Here is a 20,920-nt window from a genome sequence, read left to right on the forward strand (position 1 = left end):
CTTTTAATGAACTATCGAGTTGACCTCCGAAGACCTTCGATTGTCATATAAGCGATATTAACATAAATACTAAATAGTATACAAATAGAAAGCGAACTCTTGTAATTGTTTTTTTCTAGGTCTGTTGAGATTTATAATATAGATTAAAATTATATGTTAATCATCGTGTTTACCTGTATAAGAATAAGTATGTGGATCGAATCAGTCAATCAAATGACGTACCACTGTTCATTCACAAAACCTAAAAAAAATGTACAGATATTGCATAGTCTACAAAAATGATCAGCGACGGTCGAATCAAAAAAGTTTTTAAAAAAAAGTTAAAAAAAAAAGAAGACAAAATAATGTACAGAGTTACACCATATTGGACCACCATTCTGAAAGGTTTCGCCAAATACAGTTACGGTAGTATTTTTGAATGGCAGAAAACCTTTTCAGCTATAGTTAAAAATTTGATGTATAATTGTGACCATATCAATGACAATTCATGTCAACATAACAATACATAGAAACTTCATATGCAATCTAGCGGATATGGCATCATTTATAAGATTCAACGTCTTAGTGGGCATCTTTACTTTTTTTTGATAACTCCAGTGACTGCCAGTAACTTGTGAGGAAAATGTTACAAATAATCGAATTGTAAGTTGTAGATCCATAATCGAAAAGTTACCTGGATAACTGAATCTGTGCAATGAGATACGTTCTCTCTCGTACACCTCGCAGGTCAAACAAGTTTAAAAATGAAAACTAAAAGTAAAATGATAAAACTACACTCCTACACCATGTACACATATAGGTACTTAGGCCGTATACTGCTTGCTTATGAAATTGTAGAAATGATGTGACAACATAAATGAAAAAGTCATTTCACTACAACACAGAGATAAAAGAGTCCGATTTAGTCTAGGATCTTATTGCAATAAAGGAGTAGGTCCGGTAAGGACCGATTTTGACCTCAAATATCAGGTTCATCTAACGAAAGATTTTGACCACTTTTTAAACACTTAGTGTCTACTTCATTTGAATCAATTAGTTTATGTGAAAGATTTTAACTGATTTAGTCATTAAAAACGATCCGATTCAAGCTCAAACAGGAAAAACCTACCAAATATGCCTAAAAATGTCACTTTTCAGATGGTCTTTATCAAAAATGAAAGTGGCCGCATCCGTGTTCATCCTCAACCTTTATATATGTTATGTATTATCATAAAATACAACTTATATTTCAATATTAAGGATGTACACGAATGCGGCCACCTTCGTTTTACACGAAAACCAGCTAAAATTTAACTAAAATGCTGGAATTGTGAAGATTTCAGTAATTTAGCATGACTTAATGGTGCTAATACCCGATATATGTACATTGTATTGTCAAAAACAGCCCATATGTATGTAGCAGAAGCATTCTACTGTCCAATAAATAACTAAAAGTTTACATTTTAACAATTTTGTAAAACTGCTATATTTTTGGGCCAAAAAGGGGTCCTAACAAGTATTGATTATAATAACTCAAAATATGATATGTATTTTTATCATATACATTTATAATAATAATAATAATCTTATAAGCTAAACAAAAAAAGGAACAAAAATAACAATAAAAGACAGGAAAATCATTGTACTTCCCGCCCTCAAAAGTTATAATAGAGAAACAGCAAACCATTGATATCACAGTCCAGCGTGTTGGTGCATGCACCAAACGATTTATTTATAGAACACAGTCATTTGTATCTACATTTTCATTGGAAAATAAACCATGGATCAGGTAAATAACACTGAACATATTATAACATGTATTACTTGAATAATAAGACATAGCAGACAAAATATGTTGATACTTCGAACATTTTAGAATATCGATCATTATAATTTATTGTGATTTTAGCATGTTCATATAGGGAGAGGGTTGAGATATCACAAACATGTTTAACCCCGCCGCATTTTTGCGCCTGTCCCAAGTCAGGAGCCTCTGGCCTTTGTTAGTCTTGTATTATTTTAATTTTAGTTTCTTGTGTACAATTTGGAAATTAGTATGGCGTTCATTATCACTGAACTAGTATATAATTGTTTAGGGGCCAGCTGAAGGACGCCTCCGGGTGCGGGAATTTCTCGCTACATTGATGACCTGTTGGTGACCTTCTGCTGTTGTTTTTTTCTATGGTCGGGTTGTTGTCTCTATGGCACATTCCCCATTTCCATTCTCAATTTTATCATATAATGTTGTAAATATACACGGGATAACATGAGCATCGATGACGCTGACATTACTGTTGTGGTATATGCAATTATTGTTACAATAGTATCAAATGATACAATTTCAAAGTATTTTGGTTAAATATTCAAAGCCCTTATAATACAAATTATACAGTAGTTTTGGTTGATCGATTTATGTTTTAACGTGTGATTTTGTATTTTAAACCTGAAATTTGATACGTAAATATATATCATATAACCGTGTCGATAAAATAATATGTGAATAAAATGAAACAGTATGTAGTGAGTAAACACAAAAACATCATGCATTACGTCTCTGAGCTATTTCGCTAAGCAAAGGAGATTGTAAAAATGTATTAAAAACAGGTAAAGAAACAAAAACTTTTCTACAGCTTGTTTACATAAATTCTGTTTCGATAGTCAAACAAATGTGCATCGAAATGTAGGATAAAAATTGTGTATGTTATTGTATAAAATTGCAGTCCCATTCAAAATGCAATTATCGAGTCTTGGGATATTCGTCAAATATAAGTCTGTGTAAATTTGCTAATTGTTTAGGAATTGACTAGAAATATTTAGAGACAATGTAGCCCTGCATGTAGTTTTACTTTATTAACAAAACAATCCGACATACGCTGTGGTTTCATTTTAATTTCAATTGCACATGGCATTCAATAACCAGAAAACATTTGTATAAGTATATTGTTTTATAATTGATTTTAATACGAACATTATGAACAAATACATATCATTGAAATGTAAAATTCAACAACATGAAAATGCATTAGTTAAAATATTTCTAGATAACTCAAACGACGGAAACAGTCAACAGCCTTACCAATGCACCTAAAGCATGTCCTGATAATATCGCAAAGTTTTGGAAAAATACCACCGGAGACCTGCAGGCACTAGGAATGCATCTAGATGACCCCATTACAGTAACTTTTGGAATAAAGAAATTTCCGGTAATTGACACAAAAATATCAAACCCTGTACAAGCAGCGGCCAATAATTTAGGTGGCGGTCACCATGCAGTGATTTTAAAACTGGAAGATAAAGACAAGTGCGCTTTTAAACTTGAACTTATAGTTGACGAAGACGTATGTTCTGTTAAAAAGAACTTCAAATGTCCGAATGAGGAATGTAACTTTCAAACCTCCTTTTTTTCGAAACTGACCAACCACCATTTTTTGGAACACGTCGGTCCAGAAGGAGAAAATATTCATTACGAGTGTTGTGGTCATGCATTTCGAAATTTTCAGTCTTATTGTCAGCATCAATATACAAATCATTCAACAAAAGGTGAAATACAATTAAAATTTGATCACATTCGGGAAAATAATTTTGAGAATTTTCTAGATCATGTTCAATATTTTGGAGCATACAAGAAAAGCACAACTTTAAGACAGGTGATGCAGTGTGCAGTTGACATTATTTTAAACTTTGGTAGATATTGGGTCTACTGTTGGAACTGTCAGGATTTTGCAACTTGGTTTCTTGTCCTAGTTGGAGTTCCTCTGAGAAATGTAGATCCTACATTAGCAGACAAACTTACAGGATCTGGTACAAAAATTAATGCAAGGTCAATACAGCAAAGTAAGGAATCGTACTTATACAAAATACACAATGAACTTGAGATGCATGATTTAACAGACTGGAAAGGAGGTACTATTTGCGGTGAAAGCGGATGTAAATTTTTACCACCCATGTCACTGGAAGCATTAATACGGCATACAAAGGTTGCACACAATGGCGACAATATATCAGGTTTGCAAGCCGTATAATACAATTTATTTTAGAACTATTAAGGTAATAAAATTAAAATATATTCAATTAGAACTAAGTTTTTTTTTTATAAACAATGGTGCATTCTGTTGGAACGTTATTCTTTTGTAAAATAGATCTTTAGAATTTCTTTTATTGTGCAAACATGTACAAAAATCATTAAAATTGAATATAATTTAAAATACGCCACATTGTACAAAATGTTTCAGGTTCATCAATGGATGATATGTTCGATGATTTCCTGTACACTGTGTCTGGGAGTCACATGGACATTAATTTAGATGTTAAATTAAAAAGAAGATATTCTCTCTATCAGCTCCGTGGTTCTGATATATGCTCCCATACGTCGATTGTATTTAGTCCATGGACTTCAAGCATTGAATATAACATTCACAAATACAATTTTTATCACACAGCGGAAATGGTAATAGATGGTACAAAACGCAAACCTCTGGTGAGACCAATAACCGAAGAACGCCATGTAGAAAACTTGAGGTACATTTGTGATATAGATATTTCGACGGCAGAACTCTTAGACTATATGAATGTGATTTACAAAATAACATTTTGCTATTCATCAGATGAAAGTTGTATGGCATTTTTTGTGAACTTGTTAGGTGCCTTGAGATATTTTCGTGAGAGGAAAATTGTAGTCTCATCAATTAACGAGGGTCTTTTGGCAGAATATGAAAATTACAGAAGACTGACAGACATTAAAAAACGACGAAATGCTTTATTAAAAATAATTGAATTTTTCTCACTGAATCAAGAGTTTCAAGGGGAGATACAAGTTTGGAAATCTTCCTTTATTTACGATTTTCCGAAATGCAGAACAAAAACGTCGTCCGAAAAGTTAAAAGTATATGCAAATGCTATAAAACATTTAACTGCAACAAAATTCAATGAAATGCAAAGATCAGGTAGAGAAAAATGGGTAAGTCTTCATCCACTGATATCAATGTTTTTGATGTCATTCAATACGATAGGAGAGTTGTTTTTGCCAATGTATTTCGTTTTCACTGTACTTCTTATACTAAGCTTTGGATTACCGTTGCTACCAAAAAAGGATATGAATGGATTAAAATTATGTTTACAGTATATAAGGCAACCTCACGAATGGCTAAACATACCTGCAATAGTACGTAATCTTATGTTTATAATATCACTAATAGTTCTAGCATACGAAGCTGTAAAAGATGACTCAGTGCTAATGTCAGCTTTCATTATGCAGTACTTATGGATAATTTGCATTACATTAGAAGAAGATATGTCTAAACGAGTTCTCACTTTCCATGAAATGACTCTTAAAAACGTCCCTAAGCGTATAGTTCAGTTGATACATCTTGGCATAAGGAACAACCTTTTCAGATTCCCTGTTGCTGTTGTCTTAGTCATACCCTTATCATCTTCTCCGTATGTTATTTGCTGTCTTATTATTTTGATAATAATAATTTGTTCTTTAAGAAAAGTTGGCGAATATCTTTTCACTGGGGGACTCCCAATTAGTCTTTTTACATGTCAATATGTAAGAATTATAAATCATTGCATTGTATTCCTATATATGTTGGCAATCGCCAGCATTGGTATTCAAGGAGTCATTCGTATACCGGTTTTTCAATTCTCAAATTATCACTGTTTTGCTATTTATATATACACAAGTTTATCATGGTATAGACCACAGAAAAATAACTTAATCATCTGTAGAAACATGGCCACTACCTATAATACTGCTGTTGAAAGAGATATCATAAAATCACATGAAAAGGAATTGCTTAGTTCATGGTTATCAATTTTTCACTCATCAGTATTATTTTCAATGCTCACAATCCATGCGATTTGTTTAGTACCAGTTATATGTGTATGCATTTTTGATGTACATATTTGTTTATGTATCACATTTATTACCCTTTATGTGCATTGTCTCTTGCTTTATTTCACTATTGACCTTCGGTATGTTATCAAAAATCTCTTCAGTGGTCCATTAGAAAAGTACATACTTCTCAAACAAACAGATAAAACTAAAATTTACTAACCCAGTGTATTGAAAAATCTTGTTCCAGAAATTGAAATTGCAAGCAATAACATTTGTTATAAAGTTAATGGATGATGCAAGTTTAATAGTACGGATATGAATGTATAGCAAAGTCAGACCCACAAAATGATGAATTTGCATTCCATTTTGTTAATGGTAAAATTCTGTAATGACAGCCAAAAGTTTTCTATGAAAGATTCAATACTATTTTTATGATATTAGCATAACAAATCTCATTAAATTACATTCGAACTATCTATTTAAAACATGTATGTATTTATCCTGTAAGGTGTATTTATACGATGTGAATGAAGCAGTTTTCATAAAGAAAACAAAATCAAGAATGACTGGATTGCTCAACACGTATTGTGAGTTTATATAATAAAGTATTAATCATTACGTGTTTTTTTTATGAATGGTACATAATTTTGTGTAACAAACATTTTTGCTAACTACTCGACATACAGGGATGTAAGACCTATATATGTATAAGCTTATGCACTGCTGAAGCCCGTGCAATTTCCCCGACAATATTGAGCATACACCTGAACGTGAGGCGTAAGCTACGATCTTAATAACCATGACCCTTTTTTGATCCAGTTTTCAAGTATTGAAAGGATTGAGCAGACTAACATTAACGGTACTTATATTAATGCACCAGATGCGCATTTCAACACTTAATACCTCTTCCGTGATTCTCAAGAACCAAGTTCTTTTAAAAATCAAAGAAACCGTAGATAAAAAAAAGAAGCTGTGGTATGATATTGCTAATGAGACAACTCTCGACAAGAGACCAAATGACAAAGAAATTAACAAGTATAGGTCATTGAGCTAAGCACATACCGCGTAGTCAGCTATAAAAGGCCCCGAAATGACAAATGTAAACGCACATTACCAAAAAGGACAAAAATGTAAAGCCAAAGTCGGGAAAGGAATCAGAGCTTTGCATTAGGATGATATATTCCTGAACTTTAAATAACTTCTAATCATATGTAAGAGCAAATTTTAATATCAGAAAATCCGTATTTTCATGCCAGTACCAAAGTACTGCCTCCTGTGCTGGTGATACCCTCGGGGACTAACATCAGAATACGTTTGTTATCAAGAATATTTGTATAGTAATTATGCGAATCAAGCACAGCTATATATGTGCCATTTAATATTTCAGTGGCTCTCATATTTGAATTTTTAAGTTACAAAATAACACCCATGAGTTAAATATATCCATGTAGAGATAAAGCAGAATCTGTTTTCCCTTCCGGAGCACCTGGGATCATCACAGGTTTTTGTAGGGGTTCGTGGTGTTCATTATCTAGTTTTCTATGTTATTGATGATGTCTTTTGGTATTTTTCTTTTTGTTGTTCATTGGATTGTCAGAGCTTTTCGACTGACGAGTTTGAATGATTCTTTGGTATATTCTTCCTCTCTTTTGTATGTCTGATAACAAGGAAGTAAATGATAATAGCACTAGAAAAAGTCTACAGAAGTTTTCTAAAGTTTAAATCGAAAACATCAACCAGAAAAATAAATCAATGTAACAAACAAAAAATGATGGAATTGCATTAACTATAGAAGAGCGAGACCAGTTTCGTCGACAGGGTAAGTGTCTCCTGTTTTGTATGCAGCCCCGCATTGCTAATACACACTCAGTAAAACTGACACAATCACGAATAGGACACAGCCGGCAAAATTACAAATCAGAAAGATATTGCGCTTGTGACTTGATATGTGGTCGGAAACCGGAAAAATTATGATGTGTCCAATGCAACTCCTCGTGGTGTGATGTTTTGTGTCAGGATCACTTACACATGCTACATGACAATTAAGTCTTATTAGGGTAAACATGAAACAGTAGCGTATCAATTGAAATACATATACGCTATACGATAGTGCTGATGGAATGTCACTGTTGAAAAAATGGAAATAATTGATTAACAATAATATCGAACAATTCAAGAAACGGTAAGTCAATAAAACATTAAAGATTTAAAACACCCGACTACAACAACCAACTGAACAGCTGAGACAAAATAAAATCCTTCATAAATGACCATAAGCCTGGTTTTATTGCAGCTCAACTATTATATGTATTTATTTAACTTACATGTAAATGCCATTGCAATACACATGTACTTATGTTATCTGGCACTATTCATCTTTCTAATTATTACTGTCTTATATGAATGATAATAAAGATAAACCTGGCTAATATATAATCATTCCATAATTTCCTAAAAAAACAAACGTAAACTAAAAACATATAGAAATTGATAACAGTTTATAGGATAAGGCAATAGTAATTTACCGCTGTTCAATAGTCATAAATCGAGTTAACTGAAACAAATTCGAGTCACAAACCAAAAGTGAGAAATTACATTAACTATAAATCTTCTCAATTTCGGATGAACTTTGTTATTCAGATAATCTTGTTCTTTTTAACAATATAATTTCACTAAAATAATGAAATTAACGTTATCCGATGTTTTATTATAATTTTGTAAACAAATACCAATATCCTGTTTATCTGCCTGAAGATTCCCTGAAATTCGGGTACTAATAAAACGCGGACCTTCATTAAGACATAATAAAATATGACACTAAAAAGAAAACATGCGTCAAAATCGCAAATATACACCATACAGCTTCTGAACGCCAATCATCTTTCATATTAGTCGTAGATTACAGTTTGAAGTGTTTTGACCTATGTGAGATTACTGAAATAGGGATAATTGAGTGAAAAGATATAATCCTAAATATATTAAAAAGAGAAATAAAAAACTTTGCATAATGTATCTCAAATCAAATTGGCAAGTAGGGACGATCAAAGAATAACGTCTGTTTGTTGAAATATCAATCTACAAGACTTAACATCTATGTTGTTGATCAATTGATTGATTGATTGTTGGTTGCTTGACGTCCAGTGTGTTGTTGATCAATAAGTCAAACATGTTGGTGGTGTCATGTTCGATGTATCAATGCGGATCAAGAAAAGTATTGCTTTTTCTTTCTTTAAGTTTTCAATTGACCTTATAAATGCTTCCGTAAAAACCACTCTGTATAATAACTGCGACCAAAATGTGTTGAAATATTGCATATTACATAAATTGAACAAAATTCTAACAGTCATGTTTAATTTGTAAAACATACAGTTTCAACAAAGACAACATGGCATGTTCTATATCGGGACGAATATAAAAAAAAGATATACCACCAACATACATTTTACAAATGACAGAAATATAGGATATGACATAAGATATATTCTTCGCATAAAACTTATAAAAACTTAGTGTTGCTTTCATTTTTTTGTAGCAATTGATCTATATTGCTGCTGGTATTTCCGACGTACTTTCAAGTCATTTTCATACAGCTAGGTAAAGAATAGCGTTGCATGACGATAATGTTTAGAGCAATGTCAATGACATCGTCATACATGTCAGTACTTGTATCTTCCGTTTAAATAAATAAATCAGAAAATTGATAATAACCTCTGAATATTTCAATTCCAATCGTTTTCCAATATTAGTAAGACAGTTAAATTTTCCAACTCTATTAAGCAAACGACACAATTGAAGGGCACAACTACTTAATATGTTTGCTTCATTACTTATATATCAAAAGACAGCTGGGTTTACAGAAATCTTTTTTTACCGCTACTTTACATTTTCATGGAAAATCCATGGATGTATTTGTTTGAACATTTATTAAAATGTATAAATAGCTAATGATATAAATAAACTCATCATAGATACGAGGATTGAAAATTTGTATATGCGCCAGGCGTGCTTCGTCTATAAAAGACTCGTACATATTGTTATGGTACAATGTTTTAGTAATAAAACTATAACGTTCATAGACAGTATATCCCTTTTTATTAATTATTAATATCATACAAACGAAAAATGAATACCTTTAAAGAGAAGTCTATATTTTACTATCTTTTCACTTCTTAAGGAAGAAAACATATTATTAGTAAGGAAATTTATTACCGTAACGTTGGTCAACAAACAATCATACATATGGTTGACCATAGCCATTATAATTGTTAAATAAAGGTATATATAAAAAAAAAAAAATATCTGTCAAGTTCTCAGCATCTTATTTACGTTGATGAAGAAAACTAACATTCCGCGCAATATTAAATGCATATATTTGCATAAATCACTAAACGTGTTTATTAAAATCAATGCAGCTATTATAATTTTATATAGATGAACATATAAAAATCATTGTGTGCCTTTATTTTTGCGATTATTCAAGAGGAAAATAAACGATTAAGAAATATTATACAACCAATATTTCAAACACAGACATAATTGCAAAGTCTGTTTATTCTACACATAATTTTGCATCTACAAAACAGCATACACATGTATGCAGATAATGTTCATTTATTTCCGATCGTATTGAGATAGCATTTAAATGATATAAATAATGACTCAACAACAAAACCCTTTCATATGACTTTGTCATATTTTTATCGTTGGGGAAGTGTGGTTTTACATGGTGAAAGTTATGTAGGTCAATACAGATCTGCGGAAGTTAGACGTATATATGGTAAGAACGAACAGATTAAGACAACATTAGAATATACTCTATTGATATTTCACCCTAATCCATATATTATGATTATTTTGGTGAAAACAACCCAAACTGAAAAACAAGGATGTTATATATATATACCTGTTTTATCAATGTAGGTCAAATATAATCATATAAATCAATTTCGATGGATTTGGATTTTCCTGCATGTTCATCCGTATTTTTTACATTTTTACCTATTATGTCTATTTGTTTTTTTTCACACATCGTTGTCAATATGATGAAATGTCATGCAAGTGAGAGTGAGAGGTTTAGCTCGCTATAACACCAATTTTAATCCGTCATTTTCAACATAAGAAAATTCCTGTACTATGTCAGGAATATGGCTTTATCATTTATTATCTTTTGATATTTCCATTTGACTACCGACTTTCCGTTCTGAATATTTCCCGGAGCTCGGAATTTTTGTTATTTCATCTTGTAGTGCCAAATATTTAGACAACTTTTATCAGTATGTTTTAAAAGAAGAGACGTAGGAGTTCTAGAATCAAATTATAAACACTATCATAATTCCCTTGAAGTTAATTACGGTTCAAGCACAAGCACATCCACGTGTTAAGGGACTTTTCGGTTTGAATTTTCCTCGGAGTTCAGTATTTTTGTGATTTTACTTTTTTCTGTCTAAGGGAAGGTCAACTGTACATAAATATGAATATTCTACCTCCCTATTGACAGAAACATGTGCAATTACATGTTGGTGCGAGTCGTCGATAGTGACGAATCTCATTGTATATTCATAATTGCTCTTCTAACGTGAAGTATACTGTAATAAAACAGACTGATAATCTGTCAAAATGTGAAGTAAATTCAACTGTATTGATAGGTTTTGTTTGCACTTTTTTTTTATAAACCATGTAATGTTTGCCACAGCAATCATTCGCAATCACTTTTGTTTTAGTTGAAATCTTATTCCAAATATAAAATCATTACACAATTTAGCATACACAAAGTTTCAATAGGGATGTAAATCTATGTTTATAGTTGCAAGTACTGATAGTTCACCAGTATAGAAAAATTAAACCGTTAGTATTGATATAAACCCAACTACTGACTCATAGACTTTACAAAAAGGCATTACAGTTACTTTTTTTGCAGTTTCTGAGTTATTGGTATAATAACCCAGTCGGTCCTAGTTAACATATACTTAAACGCTTACTTCTAGTGTTTAATATCATTTAAAAAAACAGAAACATTTCAGGTTATGCCCATGTCATTCAATGAAAAGAGTTAAATATGAATATCTCGAAACCAACCAAGTTCCAGCACAACATACATGCAACCTTCGACCCACACATTGGAGATGTTGTTCTTTGTAAATCTAAATCCCTAATGACAGATGTAAAAGAAATGAATATATCGGGACCAACTGAGTTCAAACACAATATCCATGCAAAGTGTGACCCAAGAACTGGGAAGGTTGTTATATTTTCACCGACAGTAGAATCATCGTAAGTAATCTATAGTGGTTAAATTGTTAACTGATATACTGTTAAACTCGTCTAAAAGAGGGACGAAAGATACCAGAGGGACAGTCAAACTCATAAATTGAAAATAAACTGACAACGCCATGGCTAAAAATTAAAAGGACAAACAGACAAACAATAGTACACATGACACAACATATAAAACTAAAGAAGAAACAACACGAACCCCACCAAAAACTAGGGGTGATCTCAGGTGCTCCGGAAGGGTAAGCAGTTTTTCTAAGTGTTTAAGTAAAATATTATTTTCAAAACTGACATAAAGGTAGCATGCAGATTTCAGTGTGCACATTCCTCGTTTAAATGTGTTTTAAAAAACTGTTCAGTACCAACCCAAAATATATTGCTGTATAGTTTTAAACACTTATGGTCCTACATCCTCATATTTCAATTTAATGATCGCACTTTTTGAGCTAAAATTTGTGTATTTTTTGTTTTTGTTATTTGTTGGGTACTTTATAGTACCAATTTGATACATCAAGTCCCTTTCATCTTATTTTAATCGTTTGATCTTAAGTTTTGTTTTAATACCACTGTTATATGTGAAAAGTGTAGCGCTCCAGACATACTTAATCCTGCCACATTCTTCTTGTCTGTCAACACAAACAAAAGACTATCATTACACGAACACCCGAAAGACACAACTAATACAATGATTCGAATTAATCCTATTTAATACGTTTAGGTATATCCTGACTTATTACATGTCCAAAATGTTGTAGGTTTCAGCCAGTTTTACCTGCAAAAGACCCTCTTCTGTTTATCTTGACCTTTGTCGTAAAACTTACACCCATATAATTAAAACTAGCACGTACAAGATACCAACACGATGACCAATAACAGTAACAATTGGAAGCTAGTGTAAATAGGAAAGTTGTAGGTTGAACACTGTCGCTGTGGGCATTTTGTTAGCAATGTTCCCAATAGGTTTTGATGACGTATAATAAAAGATATGCGGTGCACGTATGTACATGCTGTAACCATGGAATACTGTAGATATGGAAACCTTAAACTATGTTGCTTTTGCTATTATTATAACACCTCTTTTTAAGGAAAAACCAGGATGACGAAAGTTATGACTGCAACAATTGCAATGAACTGTATTACCAGTGGAAGAGGGATCAAGTCAAAATCAAGTACCTTTTATTCTCATATATAAATTGTATCGTCAACTTTCTGTTTGATCTAGAATATAACTTATTGTACGCAATATAGATATTTTAATAGCATCAAACTATAGCGTGTACGTCACAATCATAGAAAGTAAGGATGCATTTTTTGATTTAAAACAAACTAACTATGTCATGGCTTAAAAACGATAAACGATAAAAAGACAAACAACAGTACACAAAAACAACATAGAACAAAATACTAAAGACTGAGCAGCACATACCCTGCCAAAATAACTGTGGAGTGATATCAGATACCCCGAAAGGGTGCGCTGCTCCATATGCAATACCCGTCTTATTACTCCTATTAAATAAACTCATCATAGATACAAGGATTAAGTTTTATATTTAAGTCAGACGCGCGTTTAAGTTATATAAAGTGTGCCTGTTTCATACAATAGGAATTGGTAATTGTCTGATATCTAATCCTATTATTAAGACATTTCGAAATTTATAAACCCTCGGTCTTGTAAATTTCCTTACCCTGAAACTTGACCGTATAAGAACATTTGTAATTGAGACAAATGACAAAGGAAAGACAAGACTGTTACCATTATATACAACACATGCAGTGAAAAATTAAAAAGAATGAAGAACAGCACTTCAAATTTAATCAATACTAAAAACAAACAAAACAAAACAACTAGGAGTGATATCAGGTTCTCATGAAGATCCACCTCAACAACGTGTTGATCATGTAAAATCTCTTATTTAATGAAATCTGCAAATTTCAGTAGTACAGAATTTCTCTATTTCTTGTATGTATAGAAAAAAAACTCATCATAGATACCAGGATTGAAATTTTGTATTTGTGTCAGACGCGTGTTTTGTCTACAAAAGACTCATCAGTGACGTTCGAATCAAACAAAGTTAGAAAGGCCAAATAAAGTGTGAAGTTGAAAAGCATCGAGGCCTAAAAAGTCCTTAAATGTTTGCCAAATACAGCTAAGGTAATCTATTCCCGAGGTAGAAAAGCTTTAGTATTCCAACAATTTAAAGCTTTGTAAACAGTTAACTTATAATTATGACCATATCAATGATAATTCATTTCAACACAGAAGTGCTCAATCGTTTTCATAAAGCTGTATCGATTTTATGTAATTCATATTTTCTTGCAGAGAATTGCAAGAAGAAAATCATTTTATGCTTGCAATGGCTGCTCGATTATGCTTATGTGCAAATAATACAGACGGATGCAGTGCATTTGATAATGAATTTGGGTATTCATCTTACGGAAACGTGAAAATGAGAGAATTTACAGAAAGCATGAATTTCATTGCACAGGCACTAATAACTATGGAAAATGAGCAGTAAGTATACGATTAACTCAGACCCAAAAAATACCATGTCAAAAGTTACTGATTTCTTTAGGTTTAGAAAATGTATGCAACATGCAAGACTAAATACAAAGCTATGATGTCCGGATTTGGCTATACTTTAGGTCCTTTTTTGTTTGATCAACTCTTTAATATTTGTATAAGTTCTGATTTTTCAGATACTTCGAGCATCATTAAAGAGACATTATTTGTCGAAATACGCATCTGGTGTAGTAAAGTTGGTACTATTAATGTTACACTGTATCTTGCTATACTGTTTATAAATGTGGAATTACTGTAATTCAAACTAATAAGCCTATCTTTTAATTTTCAAAAAGACGTCTATATCGCGACATCTGAGCTGAAACAATTTATACGTATTTTGTGACAGTTTAAAACCGTTTACTGTTTTTTAATGTAATTTTTATTAAGCCATTTAAAATATTCTATAATTCGAAAAAGATATACAATATATTTAGTTATTACTTTATTAGGTTAAAGAAAACATCTTAACTATGTTTAGATTACTAATCAATTTAGTATATATTCTTCACATTCTATTTTATATTGAATAGTCAATAAAAGAGAAAAAAAAAAGATAGGCAAAAGGTACTAAGGGTACATTCAAATTAATAAGTCAAAAATAAACTGACGACGCCATAAAAATAAAAAGACAAACAACAGCTTAGAAAACACAACATATATATCTAAGATTGAGCAACACAAACCCAACCCAAAACAGGGGGTTATCTCATATTCTCCCGAAGGATGAGCAGAAATCTTACGGGGTGCACACGAGACAACAGTTCATGAATTTGTAGGGTGTGATTTGAGCAAAATCAACACAACGGCGTTTTAATTTCATTATTCTCCTTCAGTTAAGTCTCTGTTGGTTCTTCGGCGATGATAAAAAAGTTTTTAAATTTCAGTAGTTCTGAAGTAAATTTACTATATTTATAAGTAACTTTTAAAGGCGGTGGTGTGACAAAACGATGCGTGAAGAAATAGAAGAATTGAAGAACGAAATATCAATGCTTCAGAAACAATTAAAAGAATCTCGTCTAAGTAAAATTAAAGAAATTAAAGCTACAATTGTTCAGGCACAGCACCAATTTCATTCCGCAAAACAAGATTTTGAACTAAGGTTAGTATCGTTAAAACATTTTTTAGTCATAACTTCGTTAGATACATAAATTGAAATGTGTTCAAAAAGTAAACACTTGTTTTGAAGAATATGTTGAATAAAAACCATTTAATCATTTGATAACGTCATTAGACTATGATGCCATTAAAAAGATGTAGTTCTTAATTACGTTTCAGCAAACACAGACTAATTTTATAAATATCTAGACATAACTAGTGTAGAGCACAATGGTAACACAGACAGATTTTATGTGAGCAAGTCGATACACACTAAATGCACCTTCTTTATAAATATCTGTTTATGCGGGGCTAGTGTTCTATACTTTCTTGCTCTCTGTGGGTACACTTGTTATATGTATGAACTATTCCACTGAAAACCTTGGATTGAGCAATTCGAACCCCAAACTCAAGCTTTGAGTGAACGAATGTTTCACCTTAATTGTTGCTCATTGACGTACAAATCCGGTATAATGACTCATTTGGTTGTTACAATCGATGAAAAGAGAACGGGATTGTTGTTACAACTGGAACATATCCGTGATCATCTGTGACACAGTCATAATCTAACGGTCAAGCAACAAATGAAAACGTCAGTTAGATTATATTTTTAGATTTCAACAGCCGTCCTTATTCTGTCGACACACCCCAGTCTTTTGAAATTTTGAAATTCATTAGTTTTTATTCGGTTTTTCTAATTTGATTGGTTTGTATCTTGATCATGGATTTATGAGATTTGAACACTGGTCAACTACTTGTGTCTCTCCATAGCTCTGTTTGATGGATAGTTTTGTCTACACACAAATGATTAAAATTTGAACATAAAGTTCAGTTCATATGCAACTACTGCAAACATATACAACAGTAAGTTTGTTTTACAATATTGACTTAATTGAGAATTCTTAAATCTAAACGAAAACTTTACATGTTCGTTTTGTCAGGAAAATGACAGTTTGATAAGTGACTTTCGGTTTTGAATTTATGTTCCATGGAGTTTGGTAATTTTGTTAATTTACTTTTGTACAATAAGTCATATTTGAATATTCTATTAAAGAGTTGAGAGGACAGAAAAGGAATTATACATGCTGAAATCACATCTCATCGATCTTCAGGCTGAGAACGAAAGTCTGCGGCAGAAAATGAGGAATGCAAAAATTCTTTTTACAGAATGGCACTCCACAAGCTCAAGGTACACACACGTTATATTTTGTTTTAGTTCGCATTGGTAAGCCAATGTATGACCATTTGTTTTTCTGAAGGTAAATATGCCATATGACATGCATCCTTTTTCTTGATACTGCCGTTCCTAATGTTCTCAATGATAATATTCGGACTTAAATCAATATCATGTTTGAAACTGATGTCACATTATAGTGATTGCTATTGCAATGAGGCCCAGATTATAACGGCACGTTCTGTGAATCATAAATACCATGTTTTACTTTATGTAATTCCGAATTTCAGTTTGAAATTTTACCTTGACAAGTTCCAATCGAAAAAATTCGACAGTACATTTATTCGGAGATATACTCAGTCTGAATAAGAAACAGTAGTCGAATACAAGCTGATAAAACCATGAACAAACAAAGCAGTAAGAAAAAAGCCAACAGTTTTAAAAAACACTTTAAAGAAGACTGAAGACTGAGAAACATGAACCATCGAAACTTGGAGTGTTCAATACTTTAAACTGAATAAAAGGACAAATACAAGTGTCATTTCATTAAGTTGAAAACCGTATATCGAAATGGTTAACTATTTGCATACTCTTAAAAAAGAGATATTTATACAGATTTATAAGTAAATATATGTAATTTTTATGAATTTTTCAGGGTATCTTCTGCCTTGAATCAAGACATGTCGGTTCTTGAGCTGAAAAAAGAAAACGAGCTTCTTAAAAAAGATCTGCAACAGATTGATAGTGACAGAAACCGTTTGAAAGAAGAAGTAACGACAACCATGCATCAGCTGTTGAGGACAAGTAATAGCTCTCCAAGGTTGAATTACAGATCTACATACTATATAAAAATAATACTAGTTTTACACTTAAGTATGATAAATAAAACGTAGAAAATATTAAGTCTATAAAATGTTTGTGAATGGAAAACTGCGTGCATATCTGACTTCGTATGTTTCTGGGTAATTTTAATCAAATAAAATCTCAAGATTTTCAAAGTTGTGAACACAAATATCCAAACTTGCAATTGTGCATCAATGTTTGTTTTCTTCGTCTATAACATTTACCAAAAACATATTAATTTTAAAGTGTTTTGAAATTTAGGCCTACAGTGGGAGACAATTTTGATTCAGAGGACAATGACAAAAATGGAAATGTAGATTGCAGAAATCAGCACACGTACGTAATATATATTAGCTACAATACAAATAACTATATGTACATATAGAATACAAATCAACAAAACTTCAAATCAGAAAAAAATGTAATGAAAACTAGTTATGTATGTGTGAACTTGCAAATGGGTAAAGGGAATAACATGTGGTTATTTTTGTTGTTTATTTCTTGATACATTCGTAGGCACTACCTGTTTGCAATAATCCTTAAAAAGAAGAATTGAGATTTACAAAGAAGGAAAATTATTGAATAAATTCAAGAAAGCGTAGAAAGATGTATCTAAAAAATAATAGAGTTACAGAGACAAAAGTTGTACACGCAAACGTTATTAAAGACATAAGACATTGGTTTTACGTTAATCATATAACTTGAACAACACAAAAGTAAAATAGCAAAAGTACAAAACTCCAAAGAGATGAAGAACGGAACGTCATGTATCAAATGGAAAAATCAAGTACCCAAACATGATAGAAAATAAAACTAAAGACATTTTCCTCATAAATTATGGGTCCATCTCAAACTTAAAATTGTTTTAAAGTTCATCACACATATCATGCATATCTTTTGTTATATAACGTCCTATGCATTTCTAGGTTAAAAGCGCCCTCGTGGAGACCGTGTATATTTGATATTAGGTTAGTAGGGAAGCGGGGCTTATCTCATACACGGTTAGTAGTGGTGTTACGTCACTTTATAAAAACAAAACGGTACTGAGAAAAAAACGTAAAGGTTTCAACAGACGAAGAAATCGATGATTCAAATTGAAAAAAATCATAAAACACATTTAGACCTAACAAGTAGTTATTGTTGGTATCTGTTTTTGTAAGATCAATGGAAGTAGTTTCTTAATGCTAACAGTATTGAAGACTTGCTCATAAATTTCACACGTTAAGATAGTCGGTAAGATAAATTCGTTACATAGTGTACTAGTGACCTAATACGGTATATATGGGGTCAGTAAATTCCATATGGGGATTCGAGCTTCGCTCTCATCCAATATTGAATTTAGTGACCCCATATATACCGTATTAGGTCACAAGCACTATGTAACTAATAGTACCATGTCAGGAATATGACAGTTGTTATCCATTCGTTTGATGTGTTTTAACTTTAAATGTTGCCATTTGATAAGGGATTTCCTCGAAGTTCCATATTTTTTTTTTGAAACATGATGTCCATCAGTTGCGCTCTAATAACATACGAAAAAATATGTCAGATACCATTTGTGTAAATCGGTGATCATAATTCAATATGTTGTCTGGCTTTTAATTGCACATAAAAATCATGCGGTGATATACGTTTATATATTTACCAATGGAATATATTGCTACTGATATACTTTACATAGTTTCAGGATTAAAAAAAATACTTCATCAGTGGTTTATAAGTTTGATGATGTTTAGGATTATATTAGAGTGAATTATCAATCTGTAACGGGTTTCTCATTTTGAGTAAAATGAGTTTATTTCTACGGACATAACTCTTTGGTTTTGGTGGTGTTCATGTTGCTCCGTTTTTAGGTTGTGTTTTGTAAATTATTTAATTGGCATTGTCAGTTCGTTTTCTTCTACTAGATTGATCCTTTGATATTGTTCGCCTCTCTGTTATTGTGTGTTGATACATTAGTGAATAAAAATTGAACTGAAGCTGTCTTTTTTATTTATCTATAAAGCTCTTTAGAGAATGAACAACAAAATATTTTAAAAGTCATGTTCAGGCATTCAGGGGTTTGCCAGATTATTTAATTACGGCAAATTCAGTATCATTCGGACTTGCAGTCTATCAAAATATGTTAGGTCTTTATTTGGATGTTTAAGTAGCTGTTGTTTTACTGTAACATGCAACTGCATAAAGAATTGTTTGAGGATCTAGTTCTCGATTGACTACGGGTCAAATGTACAGTATGGAAATATCTTAAAAAATACCTTATATTCTTAATTAAACTTGATAGGTTTTCACTTTTCAGATGATGTCAAAATGACAGGATAAGTCCGAAATTTCCCCATTTGAATTCTGTCATCACAGGACTTCTACATGAACTTTTGATGTAATTCTCAAATTAAAATACAGAGGCTCGCCACAAAACAATATTCAGTAAAGTTGGATGTTCAGGGATATGTTTGGATCTTTTGTCTCGATGTTTTTTAATTATGTTAATGGAATTAAGCTGCATAAACTTTGGTCTCTTGCACACTAAAAAACTTTATTTTTCAGCACATCGTCTGGCAAACAAGTAAGCTACAACATTACAGCAAGCGCAGTTAATTTTATTGACAAATCAAGTGTGAAATATGATCATGGAGGAGGGGAGATAAGTGAAACAGTTATTTGAAGTGGAGACTTATAAAATGCATGAAGAAAATTATAGCATTTTTGTATATTGCATTTATTTTTACAGTAGTGTTTTAAATGCAAGATTGTAAAATACGCATATAAAAATCGAAACTAATATTCATATCATTCATATTTACATATAATAAATAAAGTGCCATTTAAATATAAAATATTCAAAACATGTTGTTCTTGTTTTATTTTTGATGATCAAATGCAATTTAAGGTCAGGATGAATATGTATCGGGGTGCCTAAAGGAATAGTTAGGGTTCTAGGAAGGGGCATCATTTTAAGTATGATTTGTGAGCTCGAAGTTAGTTGTGAGCATTCTGTGTTGTTTTAGATATTTTATATAAAAAAAGTAGCAGATAACGATGTGACAATTAAAAATCTATTGGATATATTTTTTTTAATTCTTTATTGCAAAAAAAAAAAACACAACCTAATTTTGGTCAATGCAATACAGGCACAAAACAAACATAGTAAACAAAACTC

At 31.7% G+C, this 20,920-nt stretch overlaps 1 protein-coding gene and 1 long non-coding RNA gene across 4 annotated transcripts; both read left to right on the forward strand.

Moving 5' to 3' along the window:
- Positions 1 to 1,666: 1,666 nt before the first annotated feature.
- Positions 1,667 to 6,433, forward strand: LOC143041869 (uncharacterized). 2 transcript variants are annotated; one of them, XR_012967823.1, is made up of 2 exons: positions 1,667 to 1,768; positions 3,021 to 6,433. It is a non-coding gene; the product is annotated as an uncharacterized LOC143041869 (long non-coding RNA). The 2 variants fall into 2 exon arrangements; XR_012967824.1 differs by lacking the exon at positions 1,667 to 1,768 and adding an exon at positions 2,509 to 2,583.
- Positions 6,434 to 7,846: 1,413 nt separating this feature from the next.
- Positions 7,847 to 20,611, forward strand: LOC143041870 (uncharacterized). 2 transcript variants are annotated; one of them, XM_076213998.1, is made up of 9 exons: positions 7,847 to 7,997; positions 11,836 to 12,085; positions 13,171 to 13,254; positions 14,406 to 14,597; positions 15,577 to 15,747; positions 16,798 to 16,932; positions 17,573 to 17,737; positions 18,022 to 18,096; positions 20,308 to 20,611. In XM_076213998.1, the coding sequence occupies exons 2-9, from the start codon at positions 11,871 to 11,873 to the stop codon at positions 20,423 to 20,425; spliced, it is 1,155 nt and encodes a 384-aa protein (XP_076070113.1). In that variant the 5' UTR covers positions 7,847 to 7,997; positions 11,836 to 11,870; the 3' UTR covers positions 20,426 to 20,611. The 2 variants fall into 2 exon arrangements, with proteins under 2 accessions (XP_076070113.1, XP_076070112.1); XM_076213997.1 differs by lacking the exon at positions 7,847 to 7,997 and adding an exon at positions 10,470 to 10,592.
- The last annotated feature ends 309 nt before the right edge of the window (positions 20,612 to 20,920 follow it).

This window comes from Mytilus galloprovincialis, chromosome 8 (genome assembly GCF_965363235.1).
Source record: "Mytilus galloprovincialis chromosome 8, xbMytGall1.hap1.1, whole genome shotgun sequence".
NCBI classification, from domain to species: domain Eukaryota; kingdom Metazoa; phylum Mollusca; class Bivalvia; order Mytilida; family Mytilidae; genus Mytilus; species Mytilus galloprovincialis.